The 24,767-nt window shown below is 45.2% G+C and overlaps 2 protein-coding genes across 3 annotated transcripts in view; both read right to left on the bottom strand.

Annotated features, from left to right (window-relative positions):
* FOXN3 (forkhead box N3) overlaps positions 1-3,451 on the bottom strand; it is a 142,357-nt gene extending 138,906 nt beyond the window's left edge. Inside the window, exon 1 of one of the 2 annotated variants that reach the window (XM_040412127.1) lies at positions 3,165-3,451. The gene's annotated coding sequence lies outside the window, so the exon portion shown is untranslated. The remainder of the gene's footprint in view (positions 1-3,164) is intronic. The other variant, XM_040412131.1, reaches the window with a different exon arrangement.
* A 20,211-nt stretch (positions 3,452-23,662) lies between these two features.
* EFCAB11 (EF-hand calcium binding domain 11) overlaps positions 23,663-24,767 on the bottom strand; it is a 43,301-nt gene continuing 42,196 nt past the window's right edge. Inside the window, exon 6 of the mRNA XM_040412136.1 lies at positions 23,663-24,480. Within this exon, the coding sequence (XP_040268070.1) occupies positions 24,399-24,480 (82 nt within the window). The 3' untranslated portion in view covers positions 23,663-24,398. The remainder of the gene's footprint in view (positions 24,481-24,767) is intronic.

The following is a 24,767-nucleotide window of genomic DNA, read 5'->3' as shown; positions in this document are numbered from 1 at the left end:
CCTGTGATGTCGAGAGCAATCTTAGCTCTGATCCGCGTCATCAGATGTTAAAATAACAAAGCTCCGTTTAAACAGGCCGTCCCCTCGATGCAAGGTGGCAAACGAGACGTCGGCGGCGCTTCGCTAGGAATATGGACGCCAGGTGTCCATAGTGCTGGATGCGCATTACCGCTGCAGGGTTAGGCGGAGGTGGCAGGTGCACATCTCGTATCATGCCCCTCGTGATGAGAAAATGTGGTGGGAGGACACTGAACAGCCAATACCCACGAAAGCGTGGCACAGATTCATGTCTATTTGGACTAAGGCTAGAGTCACAAATCTATACTTGATACATTTTTAGTTGCAGATCACAAATCGAGAGCGACTTAAAGGGATCGGCCACCTTTTTGGGAGTTTTAGAAAATCCCCCCCTGGACATACTTGCAAACAGAAAGCATACTTACCTAGGCCCCAGCTCCTTCACATCCTGTGCTCGGCTGCCTAGATCGGGTCCAACACTGTCAACATCCCATGTGTAAGGTCATGTGACCAATTGAACTGACGCATGAGGAGCAGATCAGTGCTGCAGCCAGTCATTGGCTGCAGTGGTGTCAAAGCGGATGTTGACAGCGGGGTACCCAAGCAATGCAGCTGAAGACTGGGGGCCAAGGAGCAGATAAGAATGCGTCCCTTTTGCAGGTCTGGCCAGGAGGGGGGATTGCCAAAACCTTCAGTAGTAACCTGCCCCCTCCTGCGTCATGTCACCAACTGACCTGATACATGGGGAGTAGGTCAACGCTGCAGCCAGTGACTGGCTGCAGTGGTGTCAAAGAGGATGTTGACAGCGGGGTACCCAAGCGATGCAGCTGAAGACTGGGGGCCAAGGAGCAGATAAGTATGCGTCCCTTTTGCAAGTCTGGCCAGGAGGGGGGATTGCCAAAACCCTCAGTAGTAACCTGCCGCCTCCTGCGTCAAATCACCAACTGGGGTGCAGGTCAACGCTGTGGCCAGTGATTGGCTGCAGTGGTGTCAAAGCGGACTTTGACAGCGGGGGACCCAAGCAAAGCAGCTGAGGGCTGGGGGCCAACGAGCAGGTAAGAATGATTCGCTTATGGCAAATCCCCCCCCCCCACCAAAAAAAAGTGGCCAACCCCTTTAAGTAATGCAAGTTGCGATGCATTTGTGACATGTCGGTGACTTTTTTTCGGGGTGTTGCAAATCCTGACTGCATGTGACCCGCAGCCAAATCGCACCCTAAAAGTCATGTAACTTCACTTCAAGACTTGACGTCGCCGTGTAGCCCCAGCCTGCCGCAACGTCATCCCGCCAACCCAATCCTGCGCAGGACGGCTGACCATGTGACATCTCCACCTTCAAGCAGCGGTCACACGGCAGGCGTGTTGGTTAGTACATGAGCAGTTTACAGCAGAACGTTCCTGTAATGTAGCACCTATTGGCCCGGCCAGTCCACCCCACAGCAGCACATTGTCTGCAGCCGTGTGCAGGAACGGCAGTTTTGTTTCTCGGTCTGTATCACATCCCTCTGCACGACAGAAGGGAACGGCCCCGAAAAAAAAAAAAAAAGAAGAAGAAGCACAAAGTAGCAGCCGCAGACAATGTCATCTCCAGCGTGTTGCTGCTTGCAATTCTCAAAGTGATTGTCAACAGGAAGCAGACGGCTGCTGACACGTACGAGCTGCCATTTTGCTTTCCCTACAGTGAACGCTTTCTTGCGAAACTTTATCTGCAAGAAAGTAACCCTGTACAGTAATAAAGACCCGGAGATGTCGTGCAAGGACACGGCATAAACCTCCGGAGCTGAACACCTACATACAGACATACACGTTACAGTATGTGCATACACTGTGTGGGTGGCATCGGTGAAGTATGTGGTGTTTACCTTCAGTGCGCTGGGGTCTATGACGGATACACTGGATCATTAGGAAAACGGATACAATGTCACCGGGGTGCTTGGTGTATTGTACACCAGTGATACATTGTATCCTTATATAGACTTGTACATGCAGAAGGGTGAGACAAAGTCACCCTGCTGGTAAGTCTTATGGGGTACGGGAGTGATACATTGTATCTTTAGGCAGAGGTGTGTGCACAGTAGACGCATACAAGGTCCCATTGTAGATCTGTAGTGATACAATGTCCACTATATGGTCTGTGGTGGTATTAGACTGACATATTGGGAATTATATACAGTAGAGAGATACAATGTTGCCAGGGTGGTTGGGGACATAAAGTATATGATTGGCACACTGTATGTTCACAGATACAATGTGACCAGGGTATGTGGCAGACTGATACATTGTATCTTTAGCTAGCCTGTATACAATGTCACCAGGGTATGTGGCAGACTGTATACAGGGATACAATGTGACGAGGGTATGTGGCAGACTGATACATTGTATCTTTAGCTGGCCTGTACACAATGTCACCAGGGTATGTTGCAGACTGATACATTGTATCTTTAGCTAGCCTGTATACAATGTCACCAGGGTATGTGGTAGACTGATACATTGTATCTTTAGCTAGCCTGTACACAATGTCACCAGGGTATGTTGCAGACTGATACATTGTATCTTTAGCTAGCCTGTATACAATGTTACCAGGGTATGTTGCAGACTGATACATTGTATCTTTAGCTAGCCTGTATACAATGTTACCAGGGTATGTGGCAGACTGATACATTGTATCTTTAGCTAGCCTGTATACAAAGTCACCAGGGTATGTGGCAGACTGATACATTGTATCTTTAGCTAGCCTGTATACAATGTCACCAGGGTATGTTGCAGACTGATACATTGTATCTTTAGCTAGCCTGTACACAATGTCACCAGGGTATGTGGCAGACTGATACATTGTATCTTTAGCTAGACTGTATACAATGTCACCAGGGTATGTGGCAGACTGATACATTGTATCTTTAGCTAGCCTGTATACAATGTCACCAGGGTATGTGGCAGACTGATACATTGTATCTTTAGCTAGCCTGTATACAATGTCACCAGGGTATGTGGCAGACTGATACATTGTATCTTTAGCTAGCCTGTACACAGCACACAGGGATACAATGTCACCTCGGTGGTAATCCACAGCACTGGGAGGTTACAGCACACTGGTCTCAGTAAGGGAATGTTTCTGGAGCAGGAGGGGGCACAAGCCATGTTCTTTACCTTGTAATCCTTGATCTGTGGAGTGTCCTGCCTGCATCAGCCGCTTCTCTAGGGGGTCCGCTTATATTCCCAGGCTTATCCCGGCCATCCGGGTGCTGTTTAATGTGAGGGATCTCTGCAGACAGAATGCAGCCATAACCAGCCCATACTCTCCGAAACAGCTCGGTGTTGTCACTGTTATGAGCAAAACTACAGCAGCTGCCTCCTGGGTCCTACTGCTCATCGGCTCATCCCTCCGGAGCACGGCCCAGCCTTCGGCTTCCCTGCAAAGAACGGAATTAGCAACAATAAAATCAATATCGCACATGACGATCATTAGATGGCACTGTGATTAAATCATGAAGGCGGCCTATAAATATCTGTCGGACGCGGCTTTTCCAGCCGTTTGTGCTGATCATCAAGTCCAATTATTGATATGTACTATGAGTAAAATGCACAAGGAAGAATGAGAAAATTGTGCAAAGGGACAGAGTGATGTCATCCGCACCAACCAATCAGAGCCCGCCTTTAAGAAGTGCATTTCCTCCAAATGTACCCAGTGCTTAGATGGCAGACCGCCATTGAAACGCGTAGCGCGTATTTTATTTTATTGTTGTAATTGTTTTTAAAAAATTGCTACTTACCAAGAAGTCCTCCGGTGTAGCGCGCTCTTTTTTCCTGCCATTGGCAGTGTTTCTGGTTTCCTCCAAATCAAAGGACCAAATCATTATTACTAAAGAGCATCTGTCAGCAGTTTTGTACCTATGACACTGGCTGACCTGTTACATGTGCTCTTGGCAGCTGAAGGCATCTGTGTTGGTCCCATGTTCATATGTGCCCACATCGCTGAGAAATCTGAAGTTTTAACACATGCAATGTAGCCTCTAGGACTGGGATCAGCAACCTCCGGCACTCCAGGTGTTCTGAAACTACAATTCCCAGAGTGCTCCATTCACTTCTGTGGGAGTTAGAAGAACAACTGAGCATGTTTGCATGCTGGGAGTTGTAGTTGCACAGCAGCTGGAGTGCCGAAGGTTGCTGATCCCTGCTCTAGGAGCAACGGGGGCGTTACCGTTACACCTAGAGGCTCTGCTCTCTCTGCAACTGCCGCATCCTCTGCACTTTGATTGACAGGCCCAGCCATTATGATGTTTTCTCTGCCTGGTCCTATCCATCAAAGCGCAGAGGGCGCGGCAGTTGCAGAGAGAGCAGAGCCTCTAGGTGTAACGGTAACGCCCCCGTTGCTCCTAAAGGCTCATTCGCATATATTAAAACATCATTTTTCTCAGCAACACAGATGCCTTCAGCTGCCAAGTGCACATGCAACAGGTCATCCAGTTTCATAGGTACAAAACTGCTGACAGATGCCCTTTAATGGTGTTATAATAAAATAGATAACTATAATAGATAAAAAGATAGACAGAAATGAGTGCTTTCACGCTTAGGTTTTTGCTGGCGTTTCTCAGCACCTTTGCCTTTTTTTTTTTTGCACCTGCGTTTTACAATAAAACCGTCAGGTCCAGTTGTTGGCTGAAATACGAAATGCAGGACACACAGTCGTTTTTGCGCCTGTCAGTTGGCGTTTTTTCTTGTCTTTCAATAACGCAGCATGCTGGAGCTCTTGGCGTTTCAGAAGATGCGGATAACAATGCCATAAAAACTGCAGCAAAAAAATGTAGGTGCCGTAAAAAACGCATGCAGTGTTGTGGAGTGCTTCTAATGGTAAAAAAAAAAAATGGCAGTGCAAAATGTGTGGGTGTTGAGACCCATAGAGGGAGACAGAGTAGAAACAGGCCAGGAAGTTTACCAACATTTTTAAAAGCTGAGCCTAGAACAGAGGGATAGGTGCAATGAATACATAAAGAACTTACCCTTTAAATGATCCGCTGGACCTGGGACGCTCTCCGATCTTCGCTGGGACTGAAGCGGTCACGTTCAAGTCATCGTTTCTGTGATCGCTACAGCCAATCACTGACCTCAGCTGTGTGCAGCTGAGGCCAGTAATTGGCTGCAACAGCCATGTGACTGATGATCGGGACAGGAGCAGGGGTGCGAGATATTTAAGTAATTATTTTTTTTTATTATTTTTTTTTATATTTCACACATCCCCCTGCTCTACACAAAGGGGGGAATTTATCATGAGGGGAATATTTGAAGTCAGTTTTGCTTGAGTCTGCGTTGGCGTACTTTATGCCACATTTGTCTCGCACTTAAACCTGAAAGCCTCTTTACTCCGGTCGAGCATCAGGCAAGCGTTTGCAGTGATGCTGGTCAGTGATGATCTGCCTGTGTAATACTGCCGCCGATTACCCAATGAATAAGCGGACCGCTCGCTCATCAGATAATCACGTCTTTCCTGCGGGCACCTAAGTCGTTGTCTGCCGGCAGCAGATTGTGCCGTCTCATCACGATCTGCTGCCGCCAAGTAATCATTCTGTATGGGGACGATCGACGGCATTGGCGATCGCTCCTCTCAATACTGTGGGGAAGATCGCTGCATGTAAAAGAAAGCGGTCCCCTTCACTGACGAGCAGGCGAATGCTGGGTAGGAACGCTTCCTTCCAGAAAAACATCAGAGTACAGGACCCTTAACACTTTTGTCTAGAAAAGCTCCTCCAGTTTTGCTGCTCCTCCCATTTTGCAAGTATTTGAAGCCAGAATTCTGGGGTGAAGTCATGATAAATCAGGGCTAACGTCTTTAGATATATCAGAAAACCCCTACGAGAGCTTCCTTTCTTGCATTTTTCCATTGTTTGGACGCCTGGTCTGCGTCTGAAGGCTTGCACCCAGTTGTCCATTCACATTAAATAAATGTTTTCCAAACCTGCCAACCATCTAATGTGTATTGGGGCCCCCGGACTCTCCCCTGACCGCAGATGTCGGAGGGGAGAAATGGATAGGGTTGTTGTATATGAACTGCCTGATCCTTTCTGTCCTCAGGGTAGATAAGGTATTGCCACAGGAGGGACAACTCCTAACTTGTGCAGCTGCTAAGGGGCCCTGAAAGTCGGAGGCCCTGTACGGAATATTAGACTGGATGCAATCGGAAAAGCTAATTAACTTTATGGCAATCAGAATTGCTGGAGGATTGTTAAAGAGACACATGGGAAGTGCAATGGGCCCATATACTGTTCCTGAAGATAGATAGATAGATAGATAGATAGATAGATAGATAGATAGATATGAGATATACACAAAGAGAGATAATAGATAGATAGACATATAGATAAATAGATAATTTTCTATATTATGGCTGATAATCTAACTTTAGGAGAAGTTTAGGTACACTTGTCCTGGGATGGAGGGTGTGTGCGCACCCTGCTGGTAGCACCACAACACTACACCTTGATGATCACCTGCAAACACTACATCAAGGGTTCTAAGGCCTCCGATCTCTTAAAAGATTTTGATTCTGGAACCAGTCAGTGATTTCTTAGGAGATTTGCTGTAATGGTTTGTTGCTTCCATCCATAACAGTAGGAAAGGCTAAGATTTAGTAGGCTGAATGGCTGACAATTCAATGACTGTCTGAAATGCAAGGTTTGCGGCCCAAAGCACGGTAGGAGGTTGGTAAAACACCTGCCAGGCTCACGTTTTAGTCGTAAAAATAGTCACAAGTCCCTTTTTTGACTGGCCTTGCAACAAAATGCAGTTTTACTCTGTGTTGGGCGGTTCGGCGGGACGCGGTTGGGTAGTCTGGCCCTGACAAATTTACTAACTTTCATGCCTGGAAAAATGTGAAAAATGTTGCCAAAAAACCTACTCCAGCAGGGGGTGCGTGGACTGCTGTAGATTCGTGTCATTTATGACGAGGTGAACACTTGTAAATTGCCGAATCTTACAGCAGTACAAGGGGGACATAAAAAGTCGGTCTTAGTAAATGACCCCCACTATCTTTTACACCTGGAAATAAAAGCGTAGTGAAAACTACTGTAGTCAGCGGCTGGAGTAGTTTTTACTCCAAGTGTACGGACCGCCGGCAGTGCACCCAATTTATGATGAAGCCTGAAACCCGTAATAAATTAGGCGCTTTCTCCCCCAGTGCACGGAGGAGACGCTGGTCTTTGTAACTGAGCCCCAACGTTACTATACAATGACACAAAACTCCTGACAGCAAGCGCAGATCTTGAAATTGATGAAGAACTGAAATCCGTGGTCTGCAAAAAAAAACATAACCTGTCCTATTATTGTCTGCGTTTTGCGGACAGGAATAGGCAGTTATATTAATGGCTGTCCGTGCCGTTTGGCAAATTGCGGAACGCACACGGACGCCATCGTGTTTTGCGGATCCGCGATTTGCGGACCGTAAAAACACACAACGGTCGTGTGCATGAGGCCTAAGACGTGCCAGATTTATTGCAGTGGCCCAGGATGGATGATACATTGTGCAGGGCTAGACCATTTCATCTTTTATACCACCTACTGGTTGGCTTACTTTGTGACAGAATTTTTCGCCAGAAATCTTAGGTCACGCCCCCTGGGTGACCTAAGTGCAGTAGATATTTCTAAAACTAAAGGGGGGATTTACCAAGCCCACTGCACCAAAAATGTGACGCAGAAAAGTTATATATTTTGGCCCTAGCGCCCTATTGAGACTTTTTGCTCAATTATGCCAGGCCTGCCACTTTTCTATTACACCAACAGATTTTTATCTGACAGATTTTCTCACCAATCATTGGTCAGATGGCCGTTTACACACACAGATCTGATGGTGTAGTACAGCAGGAGATAGGGGGTCCTACGGAGCCTAAAGGTCCTATTACACCTACAGATAATCGGTAAGATCGCTAATGAGCATTAGTATGAACGCCCGATAACGATGATCTGGCAGTGTAATACTGCCGCCAATTACCGTACTCAACGAACAAGCAAACGCTCGTTCATCGGGTAATGTTTAAAAATAATCGCTTGCCGGCGGCACATCGCGCCATGTCATCAGCACTCTGCTGTCGGCAATAGCGATCACTACTCCCCATACAATAGCAGTGGACTCCTCCGCTAGCGAGCAGGCGATTCCCTCCCTGTAGTAGGTGTAATGGGGCCCCGACTAAATTACAATTTTTTACACCAGAAAACGAATGGTAAATTACACCTGGAGAGATTTAAGCTTCTGGTGCAAAAAAGGCCAATAACGGACATTCACACAATTGTTCCCTTTTTGTGGTTTGCAAAACATGGATACCAGCCATGTGCGTTCCGCATTTTGTGGATCGGCACATCCTGCTCTTTCTAAGAAATGCCTATTCTTGACCGCAAAATAGACAAGAATAGGATTTGTTCTATTTTTATTTATTTATTTGTGGGGCAGTGGAACGGACATACGGAGAACACACGGTGTGCTGTCCGCATCTTCTGTGGCCCCATTGAAATGAAGGAGTCCGCCTCCGATTTGCAAAAAAAATGCGGATCAGAGGCGGACCGAAACTACAGTCGTGTGAATGGTGAATGCACCCTTGATAACTTCTTTCTAAATGTGAAAAATGGCGCCAAAAAAATGGGATAACTCAGTGTTAGGACGGGGACACGGTGACGATAATGCAGCTCATATACACAACACGCTCGCAGGTCGTTGAGGGCTGCTAAGCTGTTCGCGGACACCATGGATTATCTCTAATCACTATGGAGAGTTGCTGTGACCCCTGGGTATAACGCTCAGCTATTACTGCTCCACAAGTGTCTTCCCGTGAAATTGTTTCCTGACTTATTAATTAGAGATGATTCTTCCAGGTGTACGGTATGATCACCATGACTGCCGTTCCACCTCGGCCCGTACAGCATTTCATGCAGGGCCCGTCGCCTCTCCTGATAGAATCTACTTGCATCCCCTGGAGCATCTATTCATATGAATCTATGTTCTGCCGTTCCTCTACTATATCTACAAGAAGCTTATGAATGAATTGCTAACAGTCTGCAATGAAGGTCCAGATGGGTGTTACCAGTTGGGGGGGGGGGGTCGGTCCCTGCACAGTCTGCCATTATTCAATCCGTGCTGCCATTGTCAGACTGTGCAGGGGCACACCCCAAACTGGTGACACCCAGATGAACATTTATTGCAGACCGCTGGCAAAACATTCATAAATATCTAGTAGGACTGGCACAACATGGAGTCATAAGAATAGATGCTCCAGAATTGTTATTACATGGGGGATGCAAGTAGTTACTAAAAGAGACATGTCAGGAGAGGAGACGGGTCCTCTTTAAAGTTTATCCATCTTTGCAATCATTTTTAAATTGTTCCAATACATCAGAAATGTATAAAAAAATCTTGGTAACTGTCCGTCCAGTAGTTATTTTTTCAAAGGGCGAAAAAAAGTTATACTAGCTTCACCAATCACATGTCAACACAGACATGTAAGCACTCAGCCAGTCGCTGGCTGCAGAGGTGACCTGCTATGCCCCGTAATCGCCGCATTCCTGGGTTATGAGGGGCCCGGATGTACGGAGACCCATAGAGAATCGGAGAAGTGTCTCAGCAGAACAGGCCTTCTTAGAGTCCTGTGACCATAGAGACTAATAAGTCTGCATTCAACAGTGCCAGTAGCTGTGCCAACACCATCGCTTTAACGTGACAGTACATTGAGATGTCTTAAAGGGCATCTGTCAGCAGTTTTGTACCTATGACACTGGCTGACCTGTTATATGTGCACTTGGCAGCTGAAGGCCTCAGTGTTAGACCTCGTCCACACAAACTTATTTTGTTTCCGTGTCTGTTCCGTCTTTTGTGTGCTATACGCATCCGTATGTCCGTTCCGTAGCCCCGCAAAAAAAATATAACATGTCCTGTTCTTGTCCGTTTTAGGCATTGTTACAATGGATCCGCAATGTGGATGGCATACGGATGTCATCCTTTTTGTTTTTTTGAGGATCCGCAATTTGCGAACCACAAAACACATACGGCCGTGTGCATGTAGCCTTAGTCCCATGTTGATATGTGCCCGCATTGCTGAGAAAAAATGATGTTATAATATATGCAAATGAGCCGCTAGGAGCAACAAGGGCGTTGCCGTTACACCTAGAGGCTCTGCTCTCTCTGCAACTGCTGTGCGCTCTTCACTTTGATTGACAGAACCAGGTAGTGAACTCGTCATCACACCTGGCTCTGTCAATTAAAGTGCAGAGAGAGCAGAGCCTCTAGGTGTAATGGTAACGCCCCCGTTGCTCCTACAGGCTCATTTGCATATATTAAAACATCATTTCTTCTCAGCAATGCGGGCACATATGAACATGGGACCAACACAGATGTCTTCAGCTGCCAAGTGCACATGTAACAGGTCAGCCAGTGTCACAGATACAAAACTGCTGACAGATGCCCTTTAAAGTTGTTATTCCAAGAAAGTTATTCACAGCTATCCACAGACAATAGAAAACAGTGGGGCCAAACTCCACAATCCCAGGAACAAGTGTGTCCTCGAGTCACCTCTCTGAATGAAGTGGTAGTGTGCATGCCGGTCTACTACTCCTTTCACTGGTATGGGACTAATGGAGCACTGATCTTGAGATTGCAGGTAGGTCCCGGTGGTCGGACCTCCATCGGTCCATTATTTCTCACCTATCCACAGTGTATAAAGTGTAACTGTCGATCCAGGTGACTTTTCGCACAAGACGAATCACAGTATTTCTGGCCACTAGAGGACTTGTGTTCTGCATTTTTCTACCTCTGCAGACTCCATCTCTAATTGTCAGCATTTGCTGAGATCAACTCCAGTGTGGGGTGGAAACTAACTGCTATAATGTCTCCCATACACTGCATAAGGAGGAGATCCTGCCCCCGATCTCTCTGTAGCACACACCAGAAACAGCAGCGGCATGGAGGATATTATGCAGCCTTAGCCCTCATGCAAGCGATCGCGTAAGTATTGCGGTCCACAAATCGTGGATCCACAAAATATAGATGCAGTCCGTGTGCCATTACGGACATACTGATCCGTGTGCTTTCCGCATTCACTTGTCAATTCCGCACAGAGATAGGACGTACCCTATGCTCAGCCGCAAAATGCAATCTGGATTATCCATGGACACATTGAAGTCAACGGATCCAAATAAAATGCGGATGCAACAATGACAGTTATGCATATTTTGCTGATCCGCAATTTGCGGACCACAAAGTTCACATGGTCGTGTGCATGAGGCCTTACTGAGCAGTGTGGCAGTGACTACATCACTGGGGGGAGATGGAAAACTTGCTGGAGCAGAACCTCTAGGTCTAGGTGCCTCTGCCTCCCTTCAGAAGACCAATCTTTCCCTTCCCCTCTCCATGGATATCTATGAGCTGCATGTAACCTGATGCCTCAGTGGGCAGATAATCGATCTTGTCTCTTAGGCTGGGTTCACACTTGAGCGTTTTACAGCGCGTTTGAACGCGCTGTAAAACGCTCAACACATGAAAACCAATGCTTCCCTATGGCCCTGGTTCTCACTTGAGCGTTTTACAGCGCGTTTGAATGCGCTGAAAAACGCCCTACGCTCAAACAAGTTCTTGAGCTTCTTTGGTGCGTTTTGTCGCGCGTTTGCAGCCATAGGACACTGCTGTTAATCACACAAACGCGCGTAATACGCGCGTTGACTATGGACAAAAACGCGCGTTAAACACGCATATCAAATACGCTCAAGTGTGAACCCAGCCTTAAGACGAATTTAACCTGCGAATGAAGAGTGAAGGATCGGCTCCGGAGTCTGATGGGAGGAGAAAGAGGCAATTCTCATATGTGCTTGCACTGTTGATGCAATGATTGTTTAAAGTGATGCACAGTGCCTATTTAAAAGGTTTGTCTTCACTTCAGCAAATGCTATTTATCATGTAGAAAAAGTTAATACAAGGCACTCACTAATGTATTGTGATTGTCCATATTGCCTCCTTTGCTGGCTGGATTCATTTTTCCATCACATTATACACGGCTCGTTTCCATGGTTACGACCACCCTGCCATCCATCAGTGGTGGCCGTGCTCGCACACTATAGGAAAAAACTATGGATTATGCACACTCCGGCGGTCCCGGCCACCAGAGAGGCAAACGCTTTTTCCTATATTGTGCAAGCACAACCACTGCTGCTGGATAGCAGGGTGGACGTAACCATGGAAACGAGCAGTGTATAGTGTGAAGCAAAAATGAATCTAGTAAGCAAAGGAGGCAATATGGACAATCACAATACATTAGTAAAGTGCCTCTGATCAACTTACTCTACATGTTCAATGCTATTTGCTGAAGTGAGACAACCCCTTTAACAGGTCCTTCATACGTTCTATTACATCAGGGGGGTAGAAGGACTTAAGATAAAGAAAAAGAATAAAGGAAAGGCCCAATACACAGTTGAACGATTGCTGCTCAACTCAAATTGTGCTAGTAGTCGTGAGGTTCTAACCAATAACTGTAGTCAAAGTATTTCTTGAATCAGGAGGATCAGGATGAACAGATCGAGAGGTCACACAAGAAGAACAAAATAAGGGAGAAAAACATAAATATAAATGATAAGAGGAATCCACAATATAAAACACAACCGCTGACTATATAAATCAGTAACAATGCTGCATCCATGGCTGCAATCTATAAGAAGCGGAGAGAAGGGAGTTCTGGAAGAAATGTTCAAGAAGAAGGAAAAAAAAAAATCCCTGAATCCATGTAAACTGACCTTGTCAAGATAAATCTGAGGAGAACAGAGTGTATCAGAGCCGCCCGGTGTACTGCAGATGAGAACGCGGCTCTATATTTAGACAAATGCATGTGTGCAGTAAATGACTGGGGGATAATTGAATTGAAGGTTTTCAGAGGACCACAAGGCTGGGGCCGAAACTGATGTATTGTGACTGGCGATGAGGCGAAGGGACGACAGGAATGAATGAGCCACTTTCCTGAAATGCAGCAGCAACGGTGGCATGTATGCTGCCTGTGTGACCTGTATAGCAGCACATCAGAGACTAAGCCTGACAGCTGACAAGGAGGCAGGTGTAATATACAGACGGGGGGTGATCGTCACCATCACTGCAGCCAGCACAGCGACAAATAAGAACCAGCAGCACTTTTTCTTCTTTATCGCTAAATTCTCAGGGTGTTCAGATTGCTATAAAGTAAGAATGAATAAACCAGAGATGAAAGATATTACTATAATACTGCTCCTATGTACAAGGATATAACTACTATAATACTGCTCCTATGTACAAGGATATAACTACTATAATACTGCGCCTATGTACAAGAATATAACTACTATAATACTGCGCCTATGTACAAGAATATAACTACTATAATACTGCTCCTATGTACAAGAATATAACTACTATAATACTGCTCCTATGTACAAGAATATAACTACTATAACACTGCTCCTATGTACAAGAATATAACTACTATAATACTGCTCCTATGTACAAGAATATAACTACTATAATACTGCTCCTGTGTACAAGAGTATAACTACTATAATACTGCCTCCTATGTACGAGAATATAACTGCTATAATACTGCTCCTATGTACAAGAATATAACTACTATAATACTGCTCCTGTGTACAAGAATATAACTACTATAATACTGCCTCCTATGTACGAGAATATAACTACTATAATACTGCTCCTATGTACAAGAATATAACTACTATAATACTGCTATGTACAAGAATATAACTGCTATAATACTGCCTCCTATATACAAGAATATAACTATTATAATACTGCTCCTTTGTACAAGAATATAACTACTATAATACTGCTCCTATGTACAAGAATATAACTACTATAATACTGTTCCTATGTACTAGAATATAACTACTATAATACAGCCACCTATGTACAAGAATATAACTACTATAATACTGTTCCTATGTACTAGAATATAACTACTATAATACAGCCACCTATGTACAAGAATATAACTACTATAATACTGTTCCTATGTACTAGAATATAACTACTATAATACAGCCACCTATGTACACTGTGACACAGTGAGAGGTTTTTAAATGCAGTTCCGGGTTTTGGTAGCACCTGGCTGTCCTTAAATAGGCAGCTGGGCTCAGAAGCCATGTCTCTGTGTTGGTATCTGGGAGCCTTGTGTCTGGATGAAGGCTTGCTACCTGTTTGGCGTGAAAACAGGTTGGTGCTGCCATCAGAAAGGACTCTTTGAGGCAGAATTGCCGCATGGTGTGAATTACCACCAACACCGCAAGGTGACTTTTTGTTTGAATATAACTGCTTGTTTTGTCACTTGCCTAAAGTGTGAATAAAACACTGAACTGTTTGATCCAAAGAACTTGTTGCCGCTATACTGCGTCCGCTTATTCTGTCTACCAGAGCGAGTCCCCACAATTGGTGGAAAATGCGGGCAAAAGTACAAGAATATAACTACTATAATACTGCTCCTATGTACAAGAATATAACTACTATAATACTGCACCTATGTACAAGAATATAACTACTATAATACTGCCACCTATGTACACGAATATAACTACTATAATACTGCCTCCTATGTACAAGAATATAACTACTATAATACTGCCCCTATGTACAAGAATATAACTACTATAATACTGTCTCCTATGTACAAGAATATAACTACTATAATACTGCCCCTATGTACAAGATACTATAATACTGTCTCCTATGTACAATATAACTACTATAATACTGTATCTATGTACAATATAACTACTATAATACTGCTCCTATGTAGAAGAATATAACTACTATCTGGTAACTTGTCAGGTGTAAGTGTGACATGTTTGATATTGTACACAATGTTATGTACATGCACCTATGTCAATGATTACATGTAATGAGAAATGATTTATATGTGCATACAATGCCAATGCTTCAGTGTGCCTTTCAGCATGCCGTTTAATAAAAAGAAAATTAACATAGAATATAACTACTATAATACTGCTCCTATGTACAAGAGACTTCTATGCTATAAGTTGGCACACGCAACACAGTCTCTTGCTCCTCTTTCATATATTAACTTACAGAGCAGCATTTTAATAGTGATCTAATCAAGCTGTCAATATATGATTGATTTCGTTCCTCGGCCATTATAGCCTTGGGCAAAGCTCACGTTTAGTTTATTGAATTACCCATTTATAAACATTTACATAAATAAATGATAAACTAAGTAAATTTCATAGAGAATCCTGAATTTCCATAAAACATAAAATACACTGCTATCACCAAAGTCTCACTGCACAAACTAGTTTAAAGGGCATCTGTCAGCAGTTTTGTACCTATGACACTGGCTGACCTGTTCCATGTGCGCTTGGCAGATGAAGGTATCGGTGTTGGTCCCATGTTCCTATGTGCCCGCATTACTGAGAAACAGGATGTTTTGATATATGCAAATGAGCCTCTAGGAGCAACGGGGGCGTTGCTGTTACACCTAGAGGCTCTGCTTTCTCTGCAACTGCTGCGCCCTCTACACTTTGATTGGCAGGGCCAGGCAGTGTAAATGTTTACACTGCCTGGTCCTGTCAATCAAAATTCAGAGGGCGTGGCAGTTGCAGAGAGAGCAGAGCCTCTAGGTGTAACAGCAACGCCCCCGTTGCTCCTAGAGGCTCATTTACATATATTAAAACATAATTTTTCTCAGTAATGTGGGCACATATGAACATGGGACCAACACCGATACCTTCATCTGCCAAGCGCACATGCAACAGGTCGGCCAGTGTCACAGGTAGAAAACTGCTGACAGATGCTCTTTAATGGGAGGGGGTGATTCATTGTTACCATTATCTTGCCATAATTGCTTGGGGTGCGCCATGGAACCTCTTCCTAAAACGAATGCCGCCTAGAGGCCCACATATTTCCCCTGCAGCGGGAATATAGGATTACACAGTGAATTAAGGTCATTTCATTCATGATTTGGCCAACTACTCTACAGCAGAAGCCAATCTGAAAGATGGGGGTCCCCTATAATGTCCATATACCCTATGACGTCATGAGAGCTGCAACGCACACTACCCACCCTCTCCTTCACGGATACGTATCGAGAATTGTTAATTTAAGGCCTACTGCCAGGCAGAACGCACGGCAGCGCCATCTGTATAGAGCGGGCGGGCTGCATAGTCTTTGTTTCTAGCGGATTGTTGCGCTTGCTCATGTCTCTCGCCGGCGTGTCTCCACTGCTATGGAAAATAATAATTTAAAGCAAAAGAAAATAATGTGTTGCCATTCACTGTTCCGTCACTATGGAAATGAGTTACTTGCTCTTTTGTCTGGCGTGACAGCAGCGCGAGCGGCGGCAAAATGATTATTTTAATGTTCATTGTGTGGGAAATGCAGGGAGATAGGCTAATATACTGCTAGAGGGGTCAATGGAGAATTTACTGCTGCGGGGCCGAGATCTGCCTCTATGCAGGATCAATACTCAGATTATATCCCAGCATAATAAGGGGAGGCGAGAGAGGGCAGAGAAGCGCGTCAACGTAAACAGGGCAACCTGCTCCACAACTGGAAAGCGGAGCTCAAATGTCTCTGCAAACAGTATATACTGGACGAAGTGATTTTTTGACAAGGTTTTCCTGCCTCCAACTTGGTGCATATCTACTATATTAATTTGGAAATATATCATTATAACGGTTCACAAGTATCTCCCTGTATCCCCAGACACTTAAACAATAACATTCTGGCTGTTTGCACAAAACACTAGGGGGAGCTCTCTGTAGACAGACTGCAAAGAACTCAAAAATAAAGCCATACTCCCTGAGTTCTCCCTAGTGGTAGCTGCAAGTTAACTAAATATCACTTAAAGAGCATCTGTCAGCAGTTTTGTACCTATGACACTGGCTGACCAGTTACATGTGCGCTTGGCAGCTGAAGGCATCTGTGTTGGTCCCATGTTCATATGTGCCCGCATTGCTGAGAAAAATAGTTTTATTACATGCAAATGAGCCTCAAGGAGCAACGGGGGCGTTACCATTTCACCTAGAGGCTCTGCTCTCTCTGCAACTGTAGTGCCAAGGTTTTTGCCGCGGCTATGCACTATGAATGCTGTGGACCCACCCAAGGCTTAGCTCTATTCAATGGAGCTAAAACACAAGCGGACAACAACCATGGTTTCAAGTGGCGCCCATCTGGACATGTCCCTCCGTGGTGTGTTTGCAGCTTTAAACCTCCGACCCATGAACTGCATCCCCCCCTCTCATTGTGCAGACACTAAGCGGCCCCCGCCTGCAATTCCACCGTTTGAACAGTTCCTAAAGGTGCATAGAAAACTAGCTGTCAATCACAGACTACAACCTCCCACTGGACTCCTAAAGGACTGACATGAGCAGGGACCAACCCTTTGTGGGACCTACCCCTACTGATATAAGCTGAGACCGACCCCATGTAACTACAGACCTCAACTACGACCTCAACTTTATGAAGAATACTACGAAATCCGGCCAGTTTTGGGGGCACGTTGGCACGCAACGTCCCATCCGCAGGTGTCAGCCTTCGGTTCTAGCTCTTGTCACCAAGCAGAGCAGCACAAGTTTTTGTAACATTTTTATTTATCAGCTAAAAATGTTTTGACGAATCCTATTGCAGTCAGACTGTTGTGATAGGTGCAGTGTATGATTTCCAGGTTCCCTTGGCTTATGAAACCCTTCTGTACTTGTAACTGTGCCCGCTCGTCTGGCAGCACATCGGAGCTGGTGGTTGGTGGCAGCGAAGTGTCTGTGTGGGGAAGAGATGTACCAGCTGGCAGAGGTCCATCAGTGCTACACGGAAACAAATAACAGCAAACAGAAGCGACGCTCTGCAACCGCAAAGGAGCAAAGTCTGCATCCGCGTGCTGGTATGGGAGCCCCACAGGATGCCGACATTATTAAAGGGGGCGGCAAGACAGGGGCCCCAGAAAGCAATACTGGACGATAAAGGAGACAAAAAAGTAATAAAAATTTTGACATACTGACATGGACTATAATGTAACCGGCCTGATGCTGATATACTGACACGGACTGTAATATAACCGGACTGACGCCGATATACCGACATGGACTAATATAACCGGCCTGACACCGATATACTGACACAGACAATAATGTAACTGGCCTGACACCGATATACTGACACGGACTGTAATATAACCGGCCTGACACCGATATACTGACACAGACAATAATGTAACCGGCCTGACACCGATATACTGACACGGACTGTAATATAACCGGCCTGACACCGATATACTGACACAGACAATAATGTAACTGGCCTGAAGCTGATATACCGACATGGGCTGTAATATAACCGTCCTGATGCTGATATACTGACACGGACTGTAATATAACCGGCCTGACACCAATATACTAACACAGACTTTAATGTAACCGGCCTGAAGCCGATATACCGACATGGGCTGTAATATAACCGGCCTGATGCGGATATACTGACACGGACTGTAATATAACCGGACTGACGCCGATATACCGACATGGACTAGAATATAACCGGCCTGACGCCGATATACTGACACGGACTATAATATAACTGACATGGTGCTTAGAACATGCAATGTCATCCAGACGCCTGTGTACACAGAGAGTGGAATGAATGGGCCCTGAATGTACAAATCTATGTTCAGTTATGGTCCATCCTCAGTAAGATACGCACCGGTGGAGATAAAGCAATTTCAAGCCTCTCTGACTCTCTTAGCCATGTTTCGTCCTGTCATGTTCTCAGCTGACATTCCAGTGCTAACAGAACAATTCCAGGGCTCAATCTATTTCAATTCAGGTGTGCAGCTGTAGTCTATAAATATATCCATCCTACAGAGCTGCATTCACTATTCTGCTGGTGAAGTTATTACTCATCCTATTCCCGAATTACTGCCTGTATTATACACTGGAGCTGCACTCACTATTCTGCTGGTGGAGTCACTGTGTACATACAGTACATTACTTATCCTGTACTGATCCTGAGTTACATTCTTTATTATACTCCAGAGCTGCACTCACTATTCTGCTGGTGCAGTCACTGTGCACATACATTACTTATCCTGAGTTACATCCTGTATTATACTCCAGAGCTGTATTCACTATTCTGCTGGTGCAGTCACTGTGTACATACATTACTTATCCTGTACTGATCCTGAGTTACATCCTGTATTATACTCCAGAGCTGCACTCACTATTCTGCTGGTGCAGTCACTGTGTACATACATTACTTATCCTGTACTGATCCTGAGTTACATCCTGTATTATACTCCAGAGCTGCACTCACTATTCTGCTGGTGCAGTCACTGTGTACATACATTACTTATCCTGTACTGATCCCGAGTTACATCCTGTATTATACTCCAGAGCTGCACTCACTATTCTGAGTTACAGCCTGTATGTAGGATAAGTATATGTATAAGTAATGTATGCACACAGTGACTTCACCAGCAGAATATTGAGTGCAGCTCTGGAGTATAATACAGGATGTAACTCAGGATCAGTACAGGATAAGTAATGCATGTACACAGTGACTGCACCAGCAGAATAGTGAGTGCAGCTCTGGAGTATAATACAGGATGTAACTCAGGATCAGTACAGGATAAGTAATGCATGTACACAGTGACTGCACCAGCAGAATAGTGAGTGCAGCTCTGGAGTATAATACAGGATGTAACTCAGGATCAGTACAGGATAAGTAATGTATGTACACAGTGACTGCACCAGCAGAATAGTGAGTGCAGCTCTGGAGTATAATACAGGATGTAACTGAGGATCAGTACAGGACAGTGGCTCCATATTATGTAGATCTATTCTATATGAAAATGATGCTTTAATATTTTCATATTTTCTCTTTATCGATGTCAATAGTGTACTAACACGCTTTATTACCAGTGTTAGGTGTACTGTGTCATTAAAACAACGCTATGGGATTCTCTTAATGTTTCCCAGCCGTGGCAGGGATCAGAAAAAGCCGGATTTCTGGATGTATCAGTTGTCAGGGGCACACGGCTTCCTTCAATACTAAGTGTATTACTGTCGTTGAGATGAACCCCTATGGCTCCTGCTGGTTGCAGGGACAGCGACAGCCACAATACGAGTTACGATGGATCCGAAACTGATTCTAGCACACGTAATTACATTTCATCCTTATTGGCATGGTGGAAAGAGCTATTTCCATTCAGATATTGTCATCTCAATTGAATGTACTGTTACTAAATCACATAAGCCAATAGGATTTGCCAGTCCAATACAATTTACTTCGCTAGTGCAGTTTATCTTTGTGCTAGTTATAGAGGAGAATGAAATCCTGCGGAGATCGCATTTTAAATGATCTGGAGGACACGGGTCCTTTAAAAGGGGTTTCCCCAGACTTTTTAACTGATGATCTATCCTTTGGATACGTCACAAGTATCTGATCAGTGGGGGTCTGACACCCGGGACCCCCACCGATCAGCTGTTTGAGAAGGTCCCAGCGCTCCGATAAGCACCGCGTCCTTCTCTCTGCTCACCAAGCACAGCGCTGTCCATCGTATGGTGGCTGTGTTTGGTATTGCAGCACAGTCCCTCACTTCTATGGGGCTTAGCTACGTCTAGGCCATGTGACTGATGTACGTGACGTCACAGGTCTAGGGAAAGCCTACTGCGAGCGCCAGTGCTTCTTCAAAGAGCTGATCGTGGGGACCCGGGTGTCGGACCGCCACCGATCAGATACTGATGACCTATCCAGAGTTAAAAAGTCTTGGAAAACTGCTAGAATAGAACACAGCCTGGGTCAAAAAAGGAATTGGCAAAGTATATCTGCCCATACTGTACCTATACATGAATAGAAAAGTGGCCCTAATCTATGCAGGGCCACTATGTCGTCAAACCCCCACCCGGCCCCTCCTCCATTCCTTCATCAACTTCAATGCAGGGGAAGAAAAAAGGCAAATTACAATTGTTTTACAAAACTTATTTTAGGGAATTCTCAGTTAATGGAGGGGGGTGTCTACTGTTCAGGATCCTCGTCACTTCGCAAGAGTGGAGAACATTTAAAAAGACATTGGGGGACATTTATTAAAGGGGTTCTCCGGGCTTTTAATATTGATGACCTATCCTCAGGATAGGTCATCAATATCAGATCGGCGGAGGTCTGACACCCGGCACCCCCGCCGATCAGCTGTTTGAAGAGGAGGCGCACGCCGTGCCAGCGCTGCCTCCTCTTCACTGTTTATCTTCTCGTTGTCGCCTCTGCAGCGGTGAGCAGGTGTAATTACACCTAACCGTCCCATTCATTTTAATGTGACGGATCGTTCTCATACACTTGTATAGGAGCGATCCGTCCCATCGAAGTGAATGGGACGGCTTGGGTGTAATTACACCTGCTCACGGTTACCAGAGGCGACGGCGAGAAGGTAAACAGTGAAGAGGAGGCAGCGCTGGCACGGCGCGCGCCTCCTCTTTAAACAGCTGATCGGCGGGGGTGCAGGGTGTCGGACCCCCGCCGATCTGATATTGATGACCTATCCTGAGGATAGGTCATCAATATTAAAAGCCTGGAGAACCCCTTTAAGCATGTTGCGCCAGAATTATGGCATAAAATGCGCCAAAAAGAACAGTGTTTTGATTTGCACCAAATATAATCAACTGTTTTCTTCAGAATTTTCACCATAAAGAATGCATCATGCCAGAAATGAGTTACAAATGTCAACGTGGGCAGGGCTATCAAATTGGCGCATATTACGCCTCATTTATCATCCTCTTATCCGCAGAAATGGCTCAAATTGTTGCGGACAATTAAGCTAGCTTATGAGGTGGTGTTCGGTGTAAAAAGTCGCATTTAAGGCATAAAGAAGCAACTTTTTCTGCAAGACGTATCTGCTCTGGTTGATTTTACTGAAGATTTGCCACTGCAGATTTTCCTGCGGAATCTAAAAAAAATAACAAAACCAACTGCATTGTTAGGGTCCATTCACACGTCCGTTGTTTCTTTCCTGATCTGTTCCGTTTTTTGCGGAACAGATCTGGACCAGATCTGTACCCATTCATTTTCAATGGGTCCTAAAAAAAAAATCGGACAGCTCAATGTCTGATTTTTTTTCAGGACCCATTGAAAATGAATGGGTACAGAACTGGTCCAGATCTGTTCCGCAAAAAACGGAACAGATCAGGAAAGAAACAACGGACGTGTGAATGGACCCTTAGTCCGAGGCTGCAGGTTTTACTGTAGATCCAGAGCAAAATCTGCAACATTACATTATTTGCTGATTTTTTTAAGTCAGTGGGGAAAATCTGGTACAAATCTGTGCTCTTTTCACAGTGGAACTGACGTGCTGCAGATTTAGATGCCTGCACAGCGGGTCAAGATTTGATTTTGTACCTAAGCAAATCTGCAGCGGTTCCATCCTGTGTAAATTCACCCTAAAATAGGGGTTGTCCCCTTTGGACATGTGAGGCATATCGATAAGATACATCATAAATGTCCCATAAGTGAGAGTCCCACTTCTGGGACCTGCTCTTATGTTAAGAACGGGCCCCAACGTGAGCGAAGAGTATACCGCACATGGACAAGGTCTTCTCCATTCACTATGTGATCTCCAAAAACAGCCGAGTGAGCACATGGCTATTTTCTGAAGTCCCATAGTGGTGAATGCAGGGGTGGCTGAGCATGCAGGCTTGCTCTCCGTTCTTGAGATAGGAGCCAGTTCCAGAGGTGGGACCCGCACCTATGAGACACTGACGGCCTATCCTAGCCAAATGCCATAAATGGCTCAATTTGGAATACTCCTTTAATATTCCAATAAAGGGTTACACTGTACAGCTTTAGAAACCACAGTTTAGGTGCCCGTACATTCTGCTTGGCATCCATCTGAAAAGGACATTCCAGAGGAGTGCTATGAAGAACACATTCGCTGATGCTGATTGGCTGAGAGCAAGTGACTGACATATAGCAAAGTCCATTTCAGTTGGATACCAGACACAGGGCATACACCTCTAGTTAAAAGGGTTTCCCGAGATTTTTCAACTGATCCTCCGGATACTGTAGGTCATCAGTATCTGATCATTGGGGGTCCGACGGTCGGGACCCCCGCAGCCTTCTCTCTGCTTACCAAGCACAGCTCTGTACATTTTATAGCGGCTGTGCTTGGTATCGCAGCTCAGATCCATTCACGTCAATGGGGCTGAGCTGCGCCTAGGGCATGTGACTGATGAACGTGAGGTCACTGGTCCATGGAAAGCTGCGAGAAGGCTGCGGCGCTACTGCAAGCACCGATGCCTTCTCAAACAAGCAGATCAGCGGAGGTTCCGGGTGTCAGACACCCACAAATCAGTTGAAAAATATTGGAAAACCTCTTTAAAAAGGGAATTGTACAGTGGGACTGCTTTGCAACAACTGGGCATATTACCGATGTCCTTGTCTGGTGCTTCTGTACAGACCTTTTAAATGTAAAGCAAATAAACAGTAGCGAAAACAGAGGATAAAAATCAAAAGAAAAAAAAAAGACTTTGCTCAGCTTGACTGGCTATGCCCCCGCTACAGTTTGATCCCGAGATCTAAAGCCCTAGCGTTCGCCTCTAATGATCCTTCCTCTGGTACTCCCGTGTAAATATCAAGACAACCGATGCTGTTTATGGATCTCCTTTTATTTTCTTTCTGCCTGAAGAGCTGGAAGAGGCGGTAAAAGGACACACGGCAGATTTGAGAGAATCCCCTGTCTGTGAAATGCACTTGTGTGTTTGATCCGGATGACCCCCCCAGCGCTTGCAACCTCAGACGACACTTCTGCACCTGCTCCAGTTTTCCTGAGTGGGGCTCCAGAGATTTTGCTTGACTACAGTAGCAAGGTCAGCGCTTGTACGGGAGAGAGCGTGTATATGCCGCGTTGCCTAGCGACGCTCGCTAAACCTTCTTGAATTTCCGTCTTTCTGCAAGGTTCAGCTTGGTTTCCACGTTTGCAATGCCAGCAATGCTGATTCTGTTATTCGACGGGAACAGAGTGGCCTCTTCTGGGACACCCGACTCTGTGTCCTTTGCTGTTTGTGATACAGGTGTGACAAACAGGTCTTAAAGGGACCTTCCCTCGTAAGAAAATATAATGATCAATATGGCCGCCATGACTGGGGTTATCACCCAGGGTTCCTGAATGTTATGCGGTGAGGCACTGTCTTCTCCCCACATAACCAGGCAGATTTGTTATGTTAGGAGCCTGGAAAAGCTGGGTGATAACCGCTGTGGGAGCTAGCAGTCGTAGTGGTTGTCACCCAGCTTTCCCAGGAACCAATCAATAGAATTCATAACAATCTCACAGAAAAGTGTGTGTGTGGGGGGGGGTAGGTAATTATTAGGTCATGTGACTGGTTAACGGACTTAGTCTAATCTTCGTCCTCACCGTAGTTCATAGCATATTCAAAGTCTTTGTAGCAGATGAGTCCATCAGCGTCTCGATCCACTTCCCTGTGGGAGAAACAGATACAGGTAGTAAAGAGGTGTCATCCGAATTTTTCCTAAATTAGTCCCCCCCCCCGCCAATATCGCTCTTTAGGAAATTCTAATAATGCACAGATGGTGATGACCCTGCAATTAGAGCTCAATGCAGCACCGGGTGACGCAGACTGGTTGCTATGAATACACTGACGACCAACAACAGCCTCACACGGGGTTACCGGGCAGCATGTCCCTAGCAACGAGCTTGTCAAATCTCTATTCTTCAGCTTCTAATAAGCATTGGGTTTCAAATCCTC

The sequence above is a fragment of the Bufo bufo genome, chromosome 11 (assembly GCF_905171765.1).
Source record: "Bufo bufo chromosome 11, aBufBuf1.1, whole genome shotgun sequence".
NCBI lineage: Eukaryota > Metazoa > Chordata > Amphibia > Anura > Bufonidae > Bufo > Bufo bufo.
Note: the sequence above shows the minus strand (reverse complement) of the source record. Positions and strands in the feature narration are given on the sequence as shown.